Raw genomic sequence first — 19,441 nt, forward strand, 5'->3', positions numbered from 1 at the left:
CCCAAATACTGTGGTTGGAGCATCTGAAGGTAATCCATTTTAATCACTTTTTGTGTAATTGAGATGTTAAACGGTCATTATTTTTGGACTACTGCTTAGTTAGCCATACAAGCATTAGCAGTTGAAAGCTAACATGTTGCTAAGTCTGTCACGTCTATTAGGCTAGTTCTGGTTTTATGTGGTTACATTTTGTTGACTCTAACTTTATTGATAACAATGTTATTGATAATAGCTGTTCATGAGTTCACTTTAACTTAGTTATTACTTTTATTTTGTATTTTATTGAGATCTGTAGGACTACATAAACTGACGGTTAGGCCAGTTCTTGAAAATATATTAAAAAGGTTGTCAAACAATAACTAACATGTATTTTTGGGGCGTTTTATTGTAACCACACTTATTATACAGTTTGTATTCACAATACCCACTTCAGCCGCTCTGGCTTTTTATTCTGAAAGTTTTGATCGGATGTCATCCTCGGTAATGTTGCTGTTTTTGTGACACCGTCAGACTCTCACTCAAGTGAATGAAGCGCAAGGGCTGTATTAGGATTTGAAAAAACGGTGCCATCTGCAAAACAACACGGGGTAGGATCTGCCACACAGTGCCTCATTTTTCATGGGTCCATGTTTCATTTTTTGGCAGAAAATAAAAGGTTTTCCGGATGACTGCAAAGCGCTTCCCCATCTGAAACACACCAGAGGACGCAATTCTTCAAGTGTCTTCATATTTATGGAATAAAACCAGGTAAGGTGTCATTGTCAGTTTATAGGTTATCTATAACGATTCAATAAGGAATAAGGATGTGTCATGTGTTGAAGTAATAACCGCTATTATTGTGTTTTTCTGGTGAATTGTACTCGCCACTGTAATGTGACTGGTCCCGATATGCCCCATGGTATGTGGGGGGAAATCGCAGCGCAAAGTAATGATGTTGCACCGTTAATGTCGCTATTTAAGGACCGTTTGTTTATTATACTAAGAAAAGGATCAATACAGATTGACACACTGGCAATTGTTTTCTGGTGTGTGTCAGTCTTGTTGATCCATCCTGGAGGTGGTGATCGACTGTTCCCTCTGAACCTCCTTGCCTCGGACAGAATAAAGAGGAAGACGGCAGTGAGGAAAAAACCTGTCTTGCCAAAATCCACATGAACTAAGAATGCCAGTTTTAAAGCTGTGTATATGAGCTGTCAATGTCCACGTTTTTTTTAAACAGGTTAAATCAATCATACAATTGCTACAATATATTATTCAAATATAGCATGATAGGTCCCATTTAAGGTGTCTACAGAAAGTCTGGGAATAAAGGAAACTAAAACTAAAAGATACATTTAACTCCAAAATGTGCTTGTAGACTTTGCAGGCATTTCAGTCACTCCCTTAAATAGCAAAGAGTGGAAGAGAGGAGGATCAGGATATTTGTTAAATTACTACTTGATGTTGTTATAATCCTTCTGTCAATACTGTATCAGACTTTATGGCATGAATGAATGGGGAATAATTATCTATTATTATGCAAAACTAAGCCACATATTTATAATAATAATAATAATAATCCTTATTTATTATAGGGCTTTATCAAAGACTCAAATACACATTACACATACAGATCATACATGTAATGGTCATCTACTGTGGACAATACCCACAGGAGCAAATTCGGGTGAAGTGTCTTGCCCAAGGACACTATGGCCTGACGCAGTGGGGCGTGACATTTTTGACATGTATATACTATTAACACATATTGTTCCATGCAATCTAACATTATTATTTCAGGGCTCAAAGGTGCAATCTACATCTTATAATATAATATGTACCCATCAATTATCTCTAATCTATGTGTATTTTAGTGGAAGAGAACATAATGAGATAATTTCTTAACTGGTCCATGATATTTTAGTAATCCACACTCGATTAGTAAATTCACACATTTATTTTTGCCGAGTTGCTCAGAACATTTGCAGGAAAAATGAACCATGTCTGCAAGTGTGCATATGTCTGAGGAAATAAATCAGTGGATATATTTTTCAGACGGTTGATGCTGTACAGTGGCAGTGGGCTGTGTGTGTGGGCGGTTTAACCGAAGGACAGATGAGTATGGTTCTTCCTGAATGCGATGAATCAGCCTGCTATTAGTGCTTCATGTGGGAGAGCTGGCAGACGAGGTCGGCGATTGAAAGTTGTGGATATGTTGGGAGTGCTCAAAAGAATGTGGGTTTTTTTTCATTATAGTTGAGCTTTGACACAGCTTGACATGAAGCCCAGATCTCTGAAAAATATCCTTCTAATTAGAAACAAATCATCATTCTAGGAATGAAACGGACATTTCAAAAAAGGAACAGGAGCTGTCACCCCCCCCCCCCCCCCCCCCCCCCCGCCCCCCATGTTTATCTCAAGCCAAGTTTCCTGTCCTAGGAAAGTCCTTTCCTTCCTCATGAAAAGTCCCTGTGCCATACGGGGGAGTACAGTTCATACGCACACTGTTTCAGTGGAAGTGACTTTTTACTCACACTTCTGAATCTGCAAGGCGTGAGTCGATTTCACAAAAACTCTCAGTAGTTAAATTCTCCAGATTGCAAGCATCAACTTGTAACTTTTGCTTCCTGCACACTGAGAATGAGAGCCACATGTAACAAATCGGAAAGTGTTTAACTTGTTTTCTGGGCATAACCCTTATTAGCTTGAAACGGGGCAGGGAGCCGTCCATCCATTTTGTGGACAATGAACACTGGCTCTTTGAAGAGTATTGTGAAGGCCTGTTGTAAAACACCATTGTCCGCCTGCTTGCTGCCACGGTAACACTCACACTGGCAGCAGGACTGAAAATGCTGCAGTCAGAGAGCTGACAAATGCCATGCCAAAATATGTGTGCAATGAAAAAAAGCCTCATTGTACCTTGACTCTGTCGGATTTTTCACGAGTCATTACTTTGTTAAATTACAAGTATAAATACTAATCTGTGGGAGTATTTGCTAATGATTTGAGTGACCACTGTGTTGTAGCCACAATTAGGGACACTAAAGTCCAAAAGGGTAAACCTCACATTGTCATAAAGAGAGACACAAAACATTTTGTGGAGCAGGGTTTTGTACATGATCTGTTTGGTTTTGATTGGGGTAAAATCGATCTGTGTGCTGATGTAGAAACTGCATGGTCTTATTTTTATCTTGGTTTTATGGAAATTATTGATAGACATGCACCCCTGCGTACATTTAGAGTGAAGGGACGTCTAGTCTCCTACATGAGAGAAACAAGGCCTGGGCAAAGGCTAGGAAATCAGGCTCAGAGGTAGAATGGCTGCGATTTACAAATACCGAGGTATCTGGCTTGATGATGGTCTCACTTTTAAACTTCAGGTCAATAACCTGCTTTAAAAGCTGAGGGTTGGACTAGGTTTCTTTTTCAGAAACAAGTCCTGTTTCTCTTTTGAAGCCAGGACAAGGCTAGTCACTGTGACCTTTTGACCTGTGCTGGACTATGGTGATTTGTTGTATATGAATGCACCTGCCTATTGCCCGAACAAGTTCGATGCCGCCTATCACAGCGCACTGAGATTTGTCACAAATTGTAAAGCACTTAAACATCACTGTACACTGACTGTATACCAAGGCAGGTTTGCCATCACTTACTGTAAAGAGGCTCAGTCATTGGTACACGTTTATTTATATAAAGCCATGTTGGGTAAACTCCCGTATTATATCTGTTCACTGATAACACAGAGAGTTGCAAGCAGCTATTGTCTGAGATCGCATGATGTAGTCTTGTTAGATGTGCCAAGAGCAAGGACTGTCTCAGGTAAGACAGCTTTTATGTGCGCAGCTCCACTTGCTTGGAACAATCTTCAGCAAGAATTGAAACTGAGCAATCTCATTCCTCTGCATGTTTTTAAAGCGAGGCTAAATGAAATGCTCGTTGATACTATGGGCACTTGTAAATGTCTATAACTATGTAAATGTATCCTGTAAATATAATGTATGATGTCCTTTATTGTTTTATGTTTCATGTGGAACCTATATGCTGCAGGTCTCCCTTGAAAAAGAGGTCTATGATCTCAATGGGACCAATCTGGTTAAATAAAGGTTTGAAATGAAAGGAAATTCTCTAGAGAGAAATGCCAATCGGATTTCTACTGTGTTTAGTTTACTGTGCAAAAAAGCTTCCTGAGTAGGGCTTTACATTGTCTCTACTTGTTAAATGTTAAAATGTAATGTTAAATGCTAGATGTTAAAATAGAGGACGACTAATAATTCCTTCCAGACTCGCTCAGTGAACAGAGCAATGTGTTTGTTAACGCTCCTCACTCCATGCCTCCTCTGTATATATTATGTTTGCTAAGTGTGAAATCAACAACAGGGGACAGAAGAAACACTCCTGTTTGTTCTTTTATTCTTGACCACCTAATATCACAACTCCAGCACAGAGAGAAAGTCTTTTTAGACTTTTGGAGAAAGTGTTCCTGCTTATTTGGCCGGAATCCTCAGGCTGTTGATTTCATAAGAGTGTGGGAACGTGTTTATCCTAGTACAATGCTTTTGGTGTAGAAAGTATTTAGACGCTTGGTAAAGGAGGAGGCTGTGCTCTGAGGTTATGCCAGTAAAGGGCCCTTGTCTGATGTCTGATCAATGTGGGCATTCATGTCAATGTCATTCATGTTGATGTGATGTTGTGAAGGGTTTCTCCTGCACAGTTCTTTACCTTGTGCATGTTTTCCAATGTTTATACTCCAGCAGGGAGCTTGAAAATACATGTATTTATACAGTAAATTGCAATAGGCACTGACCAGACAATGATGAGCCAGGCTCTTTCTAACAGGATTAAATAGGAATGTTTGGCAGAGCTAGTGGTGACTGGACTGCTGACATATCTTTTACTCATCTACAAAAATGAGCTATCATTTCCTATTCTGCATTCCTTCTGATAACGCCTTGTATTGGCCTGCTTCCTCTTGTCTGGATAACAACGATGACACTGTAAAACTGGACCAAATCCCTTGGATATGGGTTGCAAATACATGCCATCTGCATTCCAAAACCTTTTAAGAAATAATAAAAAATGGTCTCTTGTCATCTGCACACGTTGAACAAAAACGGTGAACATTCCCTTCTGTCCTCCACAGCCATCATGTCGGGGAAGTCAGATGGGAAGATGAAGTGGGAGGCTGTCAGGGGTCGCCTGGGATCCTCGCAGGACTCAGATACCCAGCAGGAGGCCAACCTGGAGAGCGCTGACCCAGAGCTGTGCATCCGCTTGCTGCAAGTCCCCACCGTGGTCAACTACTCAGGGCTGAGGAGGCGCCTGGAGGGCAGCGACCAGACATGGATGGTCCAGTTCCTGGAGCTCAGCGGGCTGGATCTCCTCCTGGAGGCCCTGGATCGGCTCTCGGGGCGGGGGTGTTCTCGCATTGCCGATGCCCTTCTGCAGCTCACCTGTGTCAACTGCGTCCGGGCTGTCATGAACTCCTCTGCAGGGATCCACTTCATCATAGACAACGAGGGATACATCCGGAAGCTCTCCCAAGGTTGACCATACACCTTATTTTGTTAAAAAAATTATCATCTACCGTACTCCAAGAGTGGCCCAAAATATTTTAAAGTATACTTACAATTTAGTCAAAAATATTTTCAAAAGATATTAATTTTTGGGATGCTGCATTCGTTTTGAAATATTATGTGACATTAGAAATATTCGTTAAATGGGTCATAAGTCACTGTGCTGAGCTTTTTCCAATTTTCCAGTCAATTCCTCTTTATGCACAGAGATGAATCATCAAGTGTTGCTTAAGAAATCCCTAAAATGTAATATCACAGTGAGTCATGAATATTGGATTTGTCTGAGGGGGGCTCAGACACTTACACGGAAAAACACATGTGTATCTACTGTAACGCAACATCCCCAGAGGGCAAAGTTCAACTATAGTTGCCTAAAGATCTGTGAAACAAAGCATCCTGCTCGGGACTACACTACAAGAGGGGAGATAGGGGCTTTCTCATAGACAAACTGATGAAAAATACAAGCGCTTGAACTGTATTGATGTGTGTGATCATGCTGCTCCACAGCTTTGGACACTTCCAACACCATGGTGAAGAAGCAGGTGTTTGATCTTCTTGCTGCCCTGAGCGTGTTCTCTGCAGACGGCCATCGCCTGGCTCTGGATGCCCTGGATCACTACAAGGTAAGTGAATGAACATGAAAAAGTCCTACTACCATCAACTTTCTTAAATTATTTGTATTTACCTCACATGATACCACATCACCACTCTGAATGATAAATACCTAAACAGTGCCCTCTAGTGGTGGGTTGGATGCACAGGCATTATAATCCTGTGGAATCACATTGTTCCTCACTGAAGTGGATGATTGATTTCTCCCTTCAGGTCGTGAAGACGCAGCAGTATCGCTTCAGTGTGATCATGAACGAGCTGCAGGCCACAGATAACGTACCTTACATGGTAACGCTCCTCAGTGTCATCAACGCCCTCATCTTCGGCACAGATGACCTCAGGCAGAGGGATAAGATGAGAAAGCAGTTCATTGGTAGGTTCTCCATTCAGCTGCTATTTAAGCCGATATACCTCTAGACAGACAATCGGGCCAGATACATTTTGGGGCTATTTTGCTTCCATAGAATGTTTTATGCAGACCAGTGAAAGCACCCAAAATACATATTATGATGTTGAGGTTAGTACACTTTATTTACGTCTGTAGATTTCTCCAAATTCACCAAAATATAGCATAAGATAATGCCTAGTTTGCATAAACAAACATAACATTTCAGAAGACTTGTAATACAAAACATTTGTACCCCGTAAGTAATCAAATGGGGGAAGTTTCATTGTGATATCTACATTGTTTACCCTTTTGACTTGTAGTGTCTTGGAAAATGCATGGGATTTTATAATCCTTCTAATTTTATAATGTCTTTAAAGGCTGTTATCTCTATTTAAAAAAAATGTTTAGACTCTGAGCCATACATCTCCACTTCATTAACACTAACATATACCAGACTAGTTTATTTTGATGTTTTCTCTACGGAGGGGTTGGTTCATATGTCATTCCGGGCCTGATAATTCTTACTGGGCCAGTGAGATTAAAATAATTCCCTCTGTTAAAAAAACATTTGGCTCTAAAATCGCAACAAATAAAACAAGAATCTTGAAAGTGGCTTTATCCAATGTTTACTTTTCTGATAGTGTATGCAAACAAGCACATATTTAATAGGAAAATGCCTCATTTGCATATTTAAACATAACTTTTTAGAACACTTGTAATATAAAAAGAACATTCATAGTGAATGAAATCATGTTTGGAAGTTCCATGGTGAACCTGATGTTTAAAATGTCACCCTATTCACCTGTCTCCCTAACATTACCTTGAGGTCCCACCATGAGTAATGCTCACTGTGGTGAACTGCAACAGTGTCTCGCCTCGGTGCAGAGTGAATGCAGATGGGCAAGCGGGCCATCAGCAGGATCTCTGTTACAAATATCTCTGTCACTGGGACGGCCTAAGAATAGGCCTAATGGCCTCATTCTCATTTGGAGAAAAACGTCTGAGAACCAAGCAAACCTAAGTGTCAAAAATCATTGTGCATTCATGCATTTCACACCAATAATACTGGCTATCAAAAGTGCTATTTCAAGAAAATTGTACACCTATTACATTGATCAAATCATACAGAGATAATGTGATATTTGATGATAACTTTTGAATGAAACTCCCTACCAGTCCATGCATTTTTAATTGTGGATTATTCTTTCTTATTGCCTTTTGAGTCTATTCCAAGCATGTACTGGTCAGAAACTTTTTTTCTATCAATACAATAAGGTACTTAACTGCCAAGATAGCTTGACCAATATTTCTTACTTTCAGTTATATAAACCCTCCTAAATGCAATACAATGCAACCTAGCACCTTTGACCAATCAGCACGTTGTTGGGCCACTCCTCTTGTGTGATTGCTCACCTGTGACTTCCTGCCAATTTCCCCAAAACCAGCATATGTGGAATGCTATGTGAGACACTGTGGAGATAAGCCTCCTTAAAAAAAACATGATGATTGAGTGTTGTGGTACTCAGAACTGTGTTTCATGTTGTGTTACAGGACTTCAGTTACTTGATGTTCTGCCAAAGTTAAGGTGAGTCTTCCATCTTTTTGTTCCCATGTAGTTTTTGTCATGTTTAGTCTTTAATGCTGATTTATGCAACAAATTAATTCTGAGCTTTAAAGGTCTTTTTTAAAAGTCCATTACCATTGAGTGTTAAATGGTGCTTTTATAACTGATGTGTCCATTAGTGACCCTTGTGCTGAAGTGGTCTCCTGCAGTGATGTGTGTGTGTGTGTGTTGTGTGCAGGGAGGAGGAGGATGAAGAGGTAATTATTCAATGGGAAGCTTTTGAAGAGGCAATGTCTGAAGATGAAGAGGAGCTACTCCAGGTCTATGGGGGTATTGACATGAGTGATCACCTGGAGGTGTTCACTACTCTCTTTAACAAGGTAAGAGCAGACTGTCTCTCTGCTACTTGTTATAGTTGTTGCAAAAAGGATCTAATGTCTGAATAAACGGTTTCATCAGGTCTTTGTGGCGCTGGCACACATTGTTAGACTTAAATGTGTAAACAGGACATGCTGTCTTAATTTGTTTGTATGCATGTGTGCAGGTTAGCAGCACCCCAGCCTCCATGCAGCTGCTGTCCATCCTGCAGACGCTGCTGTTGCTCGGGCCGGACCACTCTGACATCTGGCAGGCTCTGGAGTCCATCACTAACAGAGCCATACTGCTGGCCCAGGACTGTGAGTCAGCACTAAAGCAGCAATACATTCACTTTCAGGTCAGATCTCTGGAGAGGCTAATGGCTAGCTAATAGCTAGCTAATGACCTCCTCAGCTGTTCATGTGTGAAGGGGAGTGATTACCCAGGAAATGGATCATAGCAATGAAATGCATGCAGATGTTGACTGGATGACTAAAAGCGTTTGTTTTATAGAGAAGTACTGACATTGGGTTCCTCTGTGTGTGTTTGGATTTGTGCCGCAGCTCATATGGAGTCCTCGGAGAAGATCATGCAGCGGCTGCTGTTCTCCAAGGGAAAGAGCTGCAGGGGTCAGCACGAGCTGGACGGGCAGCTGGGGAGGGTGGATAAGGGGGGTCCAGACTGACGCAGATAGTGGGGATGAAGAGAAGTCAGAGAAAAGCTTAACATCCTCTCAGAAACCACTGTGTGCCTCTGCTCCTCCTCCTCCTCTAACCCCAAGTATGCTCCAGCCTTCTAACCAGTGCCCACCTCCTCCTCCACCACTACCTGGGGGGTTTGGTGGACCCCCACCACCTCCGCCTTTGCCTGGAATTCCACCACCACCGCCACTGCCTGGTGGTCTGGGTATGCCTCCTCCGCCACCTCCATTACCTGGCATGGGTGGCGGCCCACCACCACCACCTCCATTACCTGGTATGGGTGGCGGCCCACCACCACCACCTCCATTACCTGGTATGCCACCTCCTCCGCCTCCCCCCGGCATGATAGTGGCTCAGGGTAGTCAGTCTCTGGGGTCCGCTGCCCCCACCAAGGCACGCCGATGCCCCACCCTGAGGATGAAAAAGCTCAACTGGCAGAAACTGCGTGCGGTTACGGGTGAGTGGATAAAACTTTCCGATGCTTCTGTAATTAGTCTTTTGAGGTCATGAGGGCAGCAGACCCTCGCTCAATCTGATTTAAAGAATGTGGTGCCACTTACATATCCTACATCTCTTTTAGCTTCCATTTTTTCCTCAATATGTCAAGATCTGATATATTATCACAACTTTTAGAAAAAAAAATTGTTTTTTTTTAAAACCAACAGCATTATGGGAAATGTGTGTGAAGCTTTTGATAGAACGCATATGAGTCCAGAATAGTTGATGGGGATGGAGCATTGATTTTAACATAATGTAGCTGCAATGATTAGTCGATTGAACGAAAATAATGGTTATCTATTGTGATTACTGATTTATTAGTAGTAATTTTCCTTGCAAAATGACAGAAAAATTACTATATTTTAAGTTTTAGAGCTGACATATAAAGACATCACTACTGACTGAATATGTTGGATAGACAAAAATGTGGGTGTTTTTGAGAGATGGCCCGTTACTTTTAGATCAGCCATGGTAGGATGTTGATACAAAATGGAACCACATGAGCTCATTACAGCTTCCTCTCTTCCTGCACACACACACACCCACCACACACACACACACACACACACACACACAGATGGTCACTCCATGTGGGCCACCGGTTCAGGGTGAGCCGTCTTCTCGGGAGCCGAACTAACAGCAGTATCGAGCAGCTGTTCAGTTTCCCGGTGACCGAGACAAAGACAAGGGGGCAGCTGCTCCTGTCAAGAAGGCGCCTAAAGAGGTGTGCTTGGTCAACACTCGACACGGCTCGAAACAACAAATGCCAGATTATCACAAAGCTGAATAATCAATATTCCTTTTTAACTTGTCTGTTCTTTCCCATCAGATCACATTCATTGATCAAAGAAAAAACTTGAATTTGAACATATTCCTAAGCAGTTCAAATGGTAAGATTTGACATGTTTTGCAGGTTTTTTTAAATGCATAATATTTCATATAAAATACATATTTGTAATCTTCTTTGTCCAGCAAAAATGAGGACTTTGTAAGCCATGATTCAGAATGGAGACCGTACTAAGTTTGACGTAGAGGTGCTGAAACAGCTTGTGAAGCTCCTACCAGAGAGCCATGAGTTTGTACTCTATCTATTCTCCATCCTTACCTAGAGACTTGTTTGCACTTGTTTTTGCAAACCTGTCTGAATCACTGTCTTGATCTTTCACGCAGATTGCAAATTTGAAGTCCTTTCAAGGAGACAAAGAAAAGTTGGCAAATGTTGACCGGTTCTACACCTCCCTTCTCACTGTTCCCTGGTAATTATTTGTCACGCCGGTTCTGATTTCACTGTTGATAAAGTGCATGCTTGATATTTCATAACTTGGCTCCTTGTTTGCTTTGCTTTCTGGCTCTTTCCCCAGTTATCAGTTGAGGATTGAGTGCATGTTTGTTGTGTGAGGAGATTTCATCAGTGTTGGATATGCTCAAACCTAGAGCCAAGCTGGTGGCCGGAAGCCTGCCAGTGTAAGTAAACCCAAGGCCCTTCACAGCTTGTAACATGCATGTAGTGGTCATTCTATTTCAAGATGTCATTTCCCTATTTTCAAATTAACACCACGTAACCAATATCTTAGCCCTCAGAACTAGCACGCTCATGCCCAGTTTCTGCAAGCTCATCCTGGACGTTGGGAATTTTCTCAATTATGTAAGAAGCTCTTTTTTTGAATACATTTGATTTAAGCTTATATTTAGACGGAGCTTTCATTTTTTCATTCATCCTTCTACTTTCAGGGAAGTCACACAGGGAACGCTGCAGGGTTCAAGATCAGCTCTCTGCTCAAACTCACTGAGACCAAGGCCAAACAAGAGCCGCATTACGCTGCTTCACCACATCCTGGAGGTACACAAAGTAGCTCACAGCTAACATTTCTTTATCTCCGTTGGGATCTTGTTTGATTGCTTACTTCATGTTTGGTTTTTTTGGCAAAGGAAGTAGAGGGTGAACCACCCAGAGCTGTTGGCGCTGCCAGATGATATAGAGATCTGTGAAAAAGCAGCAGGGTATGTAAACCGTTCACATCTACTTTCGCTGAGGTTTTTCCCTTTTTTCTTTTAAATTGGTCCTAAGTGGATTTGATACTTTATCCACAGAATTAGTCTGGAATCTGTTCAGTCAGAAGCCAGTGCCTTACTAAAACGAACTGAACGAGACGGCTAAGAAGGTCTCCACCTCTGACGAAGAGGTGAAGGAGCAATACGGAAACATTCTTCAGGTATGATCATTATTTTTTCTTTGCCTACAAATGGAGCCAAATGTGATAACTTGTGGAAGCTGTTCATATAACTCTATCCATTTCCTCTGCTGCAGGAAAGTCTGGAGGCATGTCAGGACTTGACCGAAACATTAACGGAGACTGAAAAGACAAAGAGTGAGCTGGCTGTCTACTTATGTGAAGATGTCAACCAGCTGTCGCTTGAGGAACTCTTCGGAACCATCAAAACTTTCCGAGGACTTTTCCTCAAGGCACTTAAGGTCAGAGAAGATACTTTGTAGATGTTGTTCATGATATAACTCTCTGTGAGTAAACCCTTATAGTCGTTTAAACACTGAATGTTTTCGTTGTGCAGTTTTAAAACCAGTTCCCAGTCAAGCCTTCCTCTTGGATAAGTGGAGAGTGTTTTCTTTGGAATGAGGGTATCAACATACTGGGGAATACATTTGAAAATGTTCATATTACTCTGTTAAAATTATACAAAGACAAATCGCTAAGTGGACAAATCCTCACTTTCATGATAACAGGAAAACAAATCCAGACGAGAGCTGGCAGCCAAGGCTGAGAAGAGGAAGAAGCAGCTGGCAGATGAAGAGTCCAAGAGACAGAAGGGAGAGAATGGAAAAATCAGTAAGTTGTGAAGAGGCCTGGTTTCTTTCACTGTGTACTACAAATACCTTAAGTAAATCCCTCTTTTTACCCTCTGTTACCAGTCAAGAAAGGCTTTGTGCCGCAGGACGACGACTGCATCATCGATCACCTCCTGGCGGATATCAGAAAAGGTTTCAGCCTCAGAAAGACCAGGCCAAGGTGCGATTCGGAAAGCCTCCCTTCTAGTGAATTCGTAGGGATACCCTCCCATCTGGTAAGGACAAGAGACTGTGGCCTCCATCCGCAGTTCCTAGCTCCGCTCCCGAGCCACTTTACTGCCGAGCCACAACACAGCCTTGCCGCTTTACCTTTGCTTGTTATTTGCGCTTTCTGCCACCTTGTCAAGCTATAGCTCCTTCGATTAGTTGCTTTGGTCGAGCTATATTAGCGGTTGTTTGCATGGAGAGCATTTTATTTTCATGCAGCGTTTGCACATATTAAGACATCACCACATTTATAAGATAATATTGGTTTTAAGCTTCACCATCAAATACTGCTTACTCTCCCTCTCAGGGTCAAGTGTGAAGCCTGTCGAAGAAAAAGCCGCAGAGCTAGCCTTCACCTTCGCTCCCTCCAAAACTCCGTCAGAGGGTCCACGGGCCGAGACAGGCGGAGTGAACGGCTTCCTCAGGCCGTCAGAAGAGCCTCCTCCAGCACCTCAGGGTGCAGTTCAAGACGGACCAGCTGCACCTCCCAAGTGCAACCCCCAGGAGAACCAGCCATGATGAAGCAGGCCACCCACCGGTAAGACCTGCGTCGCTGCAGGGGGGGCTACACCCACAGGGACCCGCAGTGTCTTCACCAGATACGATGCAACCTCCAGCCTCAGGTTGAAGCGGAACCATCAACCATGTTTCCCCACAAATGGCTTCTCACCGGATTCCTCCGAGGCTAGCGTCCTCAGGCCCCGGACTTCCCTCTCCGATTCTGACCTTCTAGAAGCTGTGTTGGATGGCACGTCCAGCCTGGCGTCTGTGAGATGTTCCCAAAGAGCCAGTGGATGTGTTCAAGTAGATATTCATATGAAGGAAGGTCCTTTACCGAATGCTAACAATGTGCCGAGTAGTGAGAGAAACACAACAGGGAGATGAAGAAGGAGAAATTAGTAATAAAATAAGCCATTTAGCAGAGGACTGTAGGACAAGAGACGGGTGCGAGAAGAGAGAGAAGTTGCATTATTGTGAAAACGTCCGGGACTACACTCAGTGAGGGCATCGAGGGCTTTGATGTTCCCGACGGACTGGTGTCACCAGATCTGCCGTCAGTGTCTGAAGCACTGCGTCCATCCCCTAAGCCCGAACCAAAGAGAAAGAGGAGCTTCTATAAACCAAACAAAAAGAATCCAGGTAATCTCTCCATTACATTTAATAAAGCGCATGTTGGGAACGCTAGTCTCTTGATGCCTATTAAAGGGAAATTCACATTTGTTGTGTTTTTATTGCATTTAACATTTTATATTGTATGTATCTGCTATGTTACTGTGTATTCATAAGCATTTTATTAAAGACTATGCAGTGTGCAGGAAATGTTGCAGATTTTTTTTGTAATGCTCTGTTTTCCATTCTGCAACACAAATGTATTTATTTTTGTAGTCTTTGTATTAACACAAACATTTCCCAAATTGGGATCAATAAAGTACCATCTTATCTTATCTTATCTTAAGGTAACAGGGCGAAAGGACACACTAAACATAAAAAATGCTGTGTGTTGCAGTGAGGTAGGTCAAATCGATGGGATGGCAAACTGTAAGCAGAAACATCATCATAATGAAAACACTCGCCGTCGAAACGTTGTCCCAAATAACACGTCATTTGTTGGTCTAACTGGAATCTGGATTTCATTTTTCTCTGTTGTTCAGCTTTTAACACCGGCTCTCTCTTTAACATTTTTACAATTCAGTAAAAGCAAGAATCATGTGGGTAATTCTAACAATCATAACTCACAAACAACAAACTAAACCAAAAAGTTCCATTTTGTATAGAAAGTAATCCTCTTTATTATTGAATTTTAGCATCAGTTTTCTGATTTCAAACCGCCTTGCAGTGTGTGAAGTCATAGTGGACTGAGTTACTTCATGAAAGCTGCCATTTTTGTGTCTATCCTTCCATATTTTCTTGTCCATTCCTCAAACTGCAACTGAGATTGTTCAGCATACTAACGTGTTCTGGTGTGCTTCCTGTAACGTGTGCTTTGTGAATTGGCTTTTATGATGGTTGCTGTATGTAAATGCATAAAAAATGTTTTTGCCACTTTAAAAGAAGAAGAAGAAATATTTAACATTTTTAAAGCAATAGGCTTATTTTTTTTGCCAGGTGTGTTTTTAAAGCAATATTTGTATCCCCCTTTGTACATATAAACATTTTATTAAATCCTTTTAATTGGATATATTTTGATTCCATTTATTCATTTTAGTCTTTGTTTCCATAGGTTACTCCAGAAAAAGAAAATCGAGAGGAAAGAGAAAATGTTAATATCGCACAGGAGTTGTGAACTGGAAGGACTACAATACTATTAGTTTGTGAGACTACATGAGCATTGACTCCTTGAAGAGGATGCAGAAGTCTTCCTTTTGCAATAATTTGTTTTCCATGACCAAGAAGAGTAAACACGTCTTAAGGCTGGGATTTCCGAAAACATGGATCTCCAAATGTCTCTTTTATTAGTTGTGGAATTTGTGTTTTTGATTCTGATCTATTGAAAAAAAAGTGGCTTTATATGTTTTGTACAATTGTTGTAATATGAAGTGAATGTGTTTTTGCATTACGCTCTATTACCTTTTCAGCACCTTAGAAAGAAAGATGCAGTGTTGTTGGTGCAACAACACAAAAGATATGTAACTAATCAAAACAAAACTTCTTGAATGTCTTAATTTCTATGTATATTATCCAGATGATCTCTAACAGGAAAATATAAGGATATTTAATGGATTGTGAATTGTATTGTTAAATATATTTTAATAAAAGTGAATTTACTGTTTATCTGTTTGTATTGAATATAGTCTAATACACTGGACAAGACATTTAATGATTCAGCAGTTACTTCTTGTTCTATTAGTACACTGGAAATGTAGGACACTTGTTGGGAGGATTTTAATGCTTGTATTTTATATCTTTATGAAAATGTAGCAGTGTCATTTCCTTTCAATATTTTGCATATCATATTACCTTATGACTCAAAATCAATGCAGAACTGTACTGTTTGACTGCAATCGACAAGTAGGACACGTCCTATAGTATTTGGATGCTTTTTCTGTTTTATATGAACTTTATGAAACTCGGTTTCCAATCGAAAAGCTTAATTTCAATTGCTTCCATTTCCTGTCAAATTATGACTACAAATACATGCAAAATGGTTGTTCTACACATGACAAGATCACAACTCTTTACAGAGTTATAGTTTTCTTTCGATTGTATTTGACTAAATTGCCCATTTCTATACAGATGCTATAGAAGAAGCCCTACAGTAAAATAAAGAGGTGTGTCCTATTTGTATTGTACTAACCATTCACTGACTGCATACAGTAGGCTGAATTGAAGCTATGTAGTGAATATCCATTAAAGTATCAAACGGAATAAACTAATTTCTTCTAACCAACATTCTCAAAGTTGACACAAATATAATCAATAAGAAATCCCTCGTGTGCAGGCTGCATAAAAACATGTTATAAATGTGTTTTAATAGGTGAGTCCACTTCCATTCATCCCCTGTGCTGTGTTGAGGCTATTTTGTCGTTGCAGCCCTGGAGACAAGTCGCTCGCGCGCTGCCACGCACTGCGTCTGCCTCTGACATCACCGGCTATGAAGTTACACATATGGGAATGCCACTCTTGGAGACAGCTTAGTCTTCTTGAGACCGGCTGGCCCTCGCTACCGCCGTCATGTCGCTAACCTGGTCGGCGAAAGACCACAAAAACATGAGTCAAGCCGCAGCGACCGGACACAAGCGTTCGCGCAACGACACGGGGAACAAAGCGACGGTGGTGCTCGGTGCGCAGTGGGGAGACGAGGGCAAAGGGAAGGTGGTCGATTTGCTGGCGACTGAAGCTGACCTCGTCTGCAGATGTCAGGTAAATGCCTCTTTGATTCGTGATAAGCCTTAGCAGGGGCGTGTCAATGTATTATCACTGTAAGACATTTTTCATTTAAAATGACATGCTGTCACTAACTTGCAGCCTGTTAAAGCGCAACAGGTGCAAAAACACTTGTTCCTCTGTGATATGGGAAACGTTTTAGAGAATAATTGAAGCCATAGCAGGTAACCTTATTGACTATTACAATAAACCATATTGAGACTGTGCTGTGGTTTCATAATTGCACTCAGTGACGTAAGAACTAGGGAACTGTCTGTGGTCATAAAACGTAGATTTCAAAGTATTTTACAAATGCCAAAACTCAGCTAATTATCATTTTTAGCACATGTAAATATCTATCAAGTTGAATTCACTCCACCTTGTGTACAGTTGCTCTGACTGTCCCATTCACTTGATCACAAAGAGATTGAATTTGAGATGCCATCATGTCCTAATAAAAATAACTTCACCAGGTCAGTTTCTGTCACATAGTCATCATAACCCTGTAAACAGAAAGCAAAGATCACTCGTGCATTGTAAAACAAGGGGAAATCTGCCAACAGTTGCTGTGTTGTACTTTCTCCACTGATAGGAACAGCACCCTGTGTTCTGGAGGCTTGATCGCCCCACCCAATGGGCGAGAGAGAGGTCACATTCTCAGGGTGGCTTGATGTGAGAAGGCCAGGATTTAGCCAGGGGGAACTTAGAGCAGTTGGATCCACCAACAACAGCCATGTCTGTTAAAATAGGTGCTGGGAAAGAGAACTGGCAAGAGGGTGGCTTATCACCGTCTCAAGAAAATAAGATGAGACATGTGTATGTGGCTTGATTTTCTGTGGGGTCCTGGGTGTTAACGCCATACTGTATTTGATTACATCCTCTCCTTAACATTGACAGTATTCAGTATTACACCATGATACAGTGTGTACCCTGCATTTATTTATAGGGTGGCAACAATGCAGGACACACTGTGGTGGTGGACGGCAAGGAGTACGACTTCCACCTTCTCCCCAGTGGAATTATCAACACCAAAAGCATATCACTCATCGGTAATGGCTTTATATATTCAGCTCTTTTGAGACAGCATTGTTAAGAATATTATTGTCTTCATATTCCTGTCCTCTTCTTTTAGGCAATGGAGTGGTCATTCATCTACCCGGCCTGTTTGAGGAAGGCGATAAAAATGACAAGAAAGGTATTTTAAAAGGAAATGCAATTCACACTTAATGCACTAGTGTAAATTCAGACTAGTGTATACTCACATAGACGTCACTTCTATTCTCTTACCAGGTCTGAAAGGCTGGGAGAAGAGACTTATTGTCTCAGACAGAGCTCACATTGGTAGGTTCAGTATGTCATGGAGGTTTACATTATTCAAATAAGCATGAATCATATTTCATTGGGACTTTTTAATGACTTGTCTGCTGTCCCTCCCCAGTGTTTGATTTCCACCAGGTTGTTGATGGCATACAGGAAACTGAAAGACAAGCAACAGAAGGAAAGAAGTAAGGATAGGAGAACTGCTGACATTTTGGGCAAAGATAATCTGCCATAGTACACCACAATCAGAATAAGCAATATTAATTTCATTCATTTCTACACAACTTCCTGTTCCATAATAACAGCATTGGAACAACCAAGAAGGGCATTGGACCTGCATACTCCAGCAAAGCATCTCGCACCGGCCTGCGCGTATGTGACCTCCTGGGAGACTTTAAGGACTTCTCCATGAGGTATGTTACAAGGGAAACTTCCAAAAACACCAAGAAATACTGTAATTGTGACATGTTTGACGATTTTGTTTCCTTTCAGATTTAAGAACCTCGTCCACCAGCATCAATCCATGTATCCATCCTTGAAAGTTGACGTTGAGGACCAACTGAAACAACTCAAGGTAGACATTGAAGCTAAATACTGCAAAAGAGATAAGTCATCGTCATTCCTTCCATTAACGAAAACGTTTATGTTTCCTTCTTTACTGTAGGAATACGGTGAGAGATTGCGGCCGATGGTGAGAGACGGGGTCTATTACATGTATGAAGCTCTTCACGGATCCCCAAAGAAGATTTTGGTTGAAGGGGCGAACGCTGCGCTCCTCGACATTGACTTTGGTAGGGTCAGAAGATATAATATAGATTGTAGTTTATGTTATTTGTAGCTTTTGAAATGTGTTTTTCCAGTGGATCTGAGTTAGTGAAATAGAGAATTTTTTCTCTTAGGCACATATCCTTTTGTGACATCATCAAACTGCACTGTGGGCGGGGCTTGCACTGGTCTTGGCATCCCTCCGCTGAATATTGGGGATGTGTACGGTGTATCAAAGGCCTACACCACTAGAGTGGGAATCGGAGCATTCCCCACCGAGGCTAAATGAAATGCTCGTTGATACTAAGGGCACTTGGACATGTCTGTAAGTATGTAAATGTACCCGTGAAATATAATGTATGATGTCCTTTATGGTTTTACGTTTCATATGGAACCTACATGCTGCAGGTCTCCCTTGAAAACGAGATCTATGTTCTCAATGGGACCAATCTGGTTAAATAAAGGTTTGAAATGAAAGGAAATTCTCTAGAGAGAAATGCCAATCGGATTTCTACTGTGTTTAGTTTACTGTGCAAAAAAGCTTCCTGAGTAGGGCTTTACATTGTCTCTACTTGTTAAATGTTAATGTAATGTTAAATGCTAGATGTTAAAATAGAGGACGACTAATAATTCCTTCCAGACTCGCTCAGTGAACCGAGCAATGTGTTTGTTAACGCTCCTCACTCCATGCCTCCTCTGTATTATTATGTTTGCTAAGTGTGAAATCAACAACAGGGGACAGAAGAAACA

General features: G+C 41.4%; 3 protein-coding genes and 1 pseudogene across 3 annotated transcripts; all 4 read left to right on the top strand.

Moving 5' to 3' along the window:
* The first annotated feature begins 525 nt into the window (after nt 1-525).
* LOC117467821 (inverted formin-2-like) lies at nt 526-8,141 on the top strand. Its single transcript, XM_034111686.1, has 5 exons — nt 526-747; nt 5,120-5,521; nt 6,060-6,175; nt 6,378-6,537; nt 8,104-8,141. The coding sequence occupies exons 2-5, from the start codon at nt 5,125-5,127 to the stop codon at nt 8,139-8,141; spliced, it is 711 nt and encodes a 236-aa protein (XP_033967577.1). The 5' UTR covers nt 526-747; nt 5,120-5,124.
* Nucleotides 8,142-8,406: 265 nt separating this feature from the next.
* Nucleotides 8,407-10,186, top strand: LOC139432920 (inverted formin-2-like). Its single transcript, XM_071201675.1, has 3 exons — nt 8,407-8,474; nt 8,661-8,793; nt 9,037-10,186. Exons 1-3 carry the CDS (start codon nt 8,407-8,409, stop codon nt 9,682-9,684), a joined length of 849 nt encoding a protein of 282 aa, XP_071057776.1. The 3' UTR covers nt 9,685-10,186.
* A 481-nt stretch (nt 10,187-10,667) lies between these two features.
* Nucleotides 10,668-15,514, top strand: LOC117468030 (inverted formin-2-like; annotated as a pseudogene).
* Nucleotides 15,515-16,341: 827 nt separating this feature from the next.
* LOC117468031 (adenylosuccinate synthetase isozyme 1 C-like) lies at nt 16,342-18,980 on the top strand. Its single transcript, XM_034111985.2, has 9 exons — nt 16,342-16,603; nt 17,553-17,655; nt 17,739-17,801; nt 17,897-17,947; nt 18,045-18,111; nt 18,232-18,339; nt 18,419-18,500; nt 18,591-18,717; nt 18,826-18,980. The coding sequence occupies exons 1-9, from the start codon at nt 16,415-16,417 to the stop codon at nt 18,978-18,980; spliced, it is 945 nt and encodes a 314-aa protein (XP_033967876.1). The 5' UTR covers nt 16,342-16,414.
* Nucleotides 18,981-19,441: the final 461 nt, after the last annotated feature.

Source organism: Pseudochaenichthys georgianus, chromosome 22 (assembly GCF_902827115.2).
Source record: "Pseudochaenichthys georgianus chromosome 22, fPseGeo1.2, whole genome shotgun sequence".
In the NCBI taxonomy this organism is placed as follows: Eukaryota; Metazoa; Chordata; class Actinopteri; order Perciformes; family Channichthyidae; genus Pseudochaenichthys; species Pseudochaenichthys georgianus.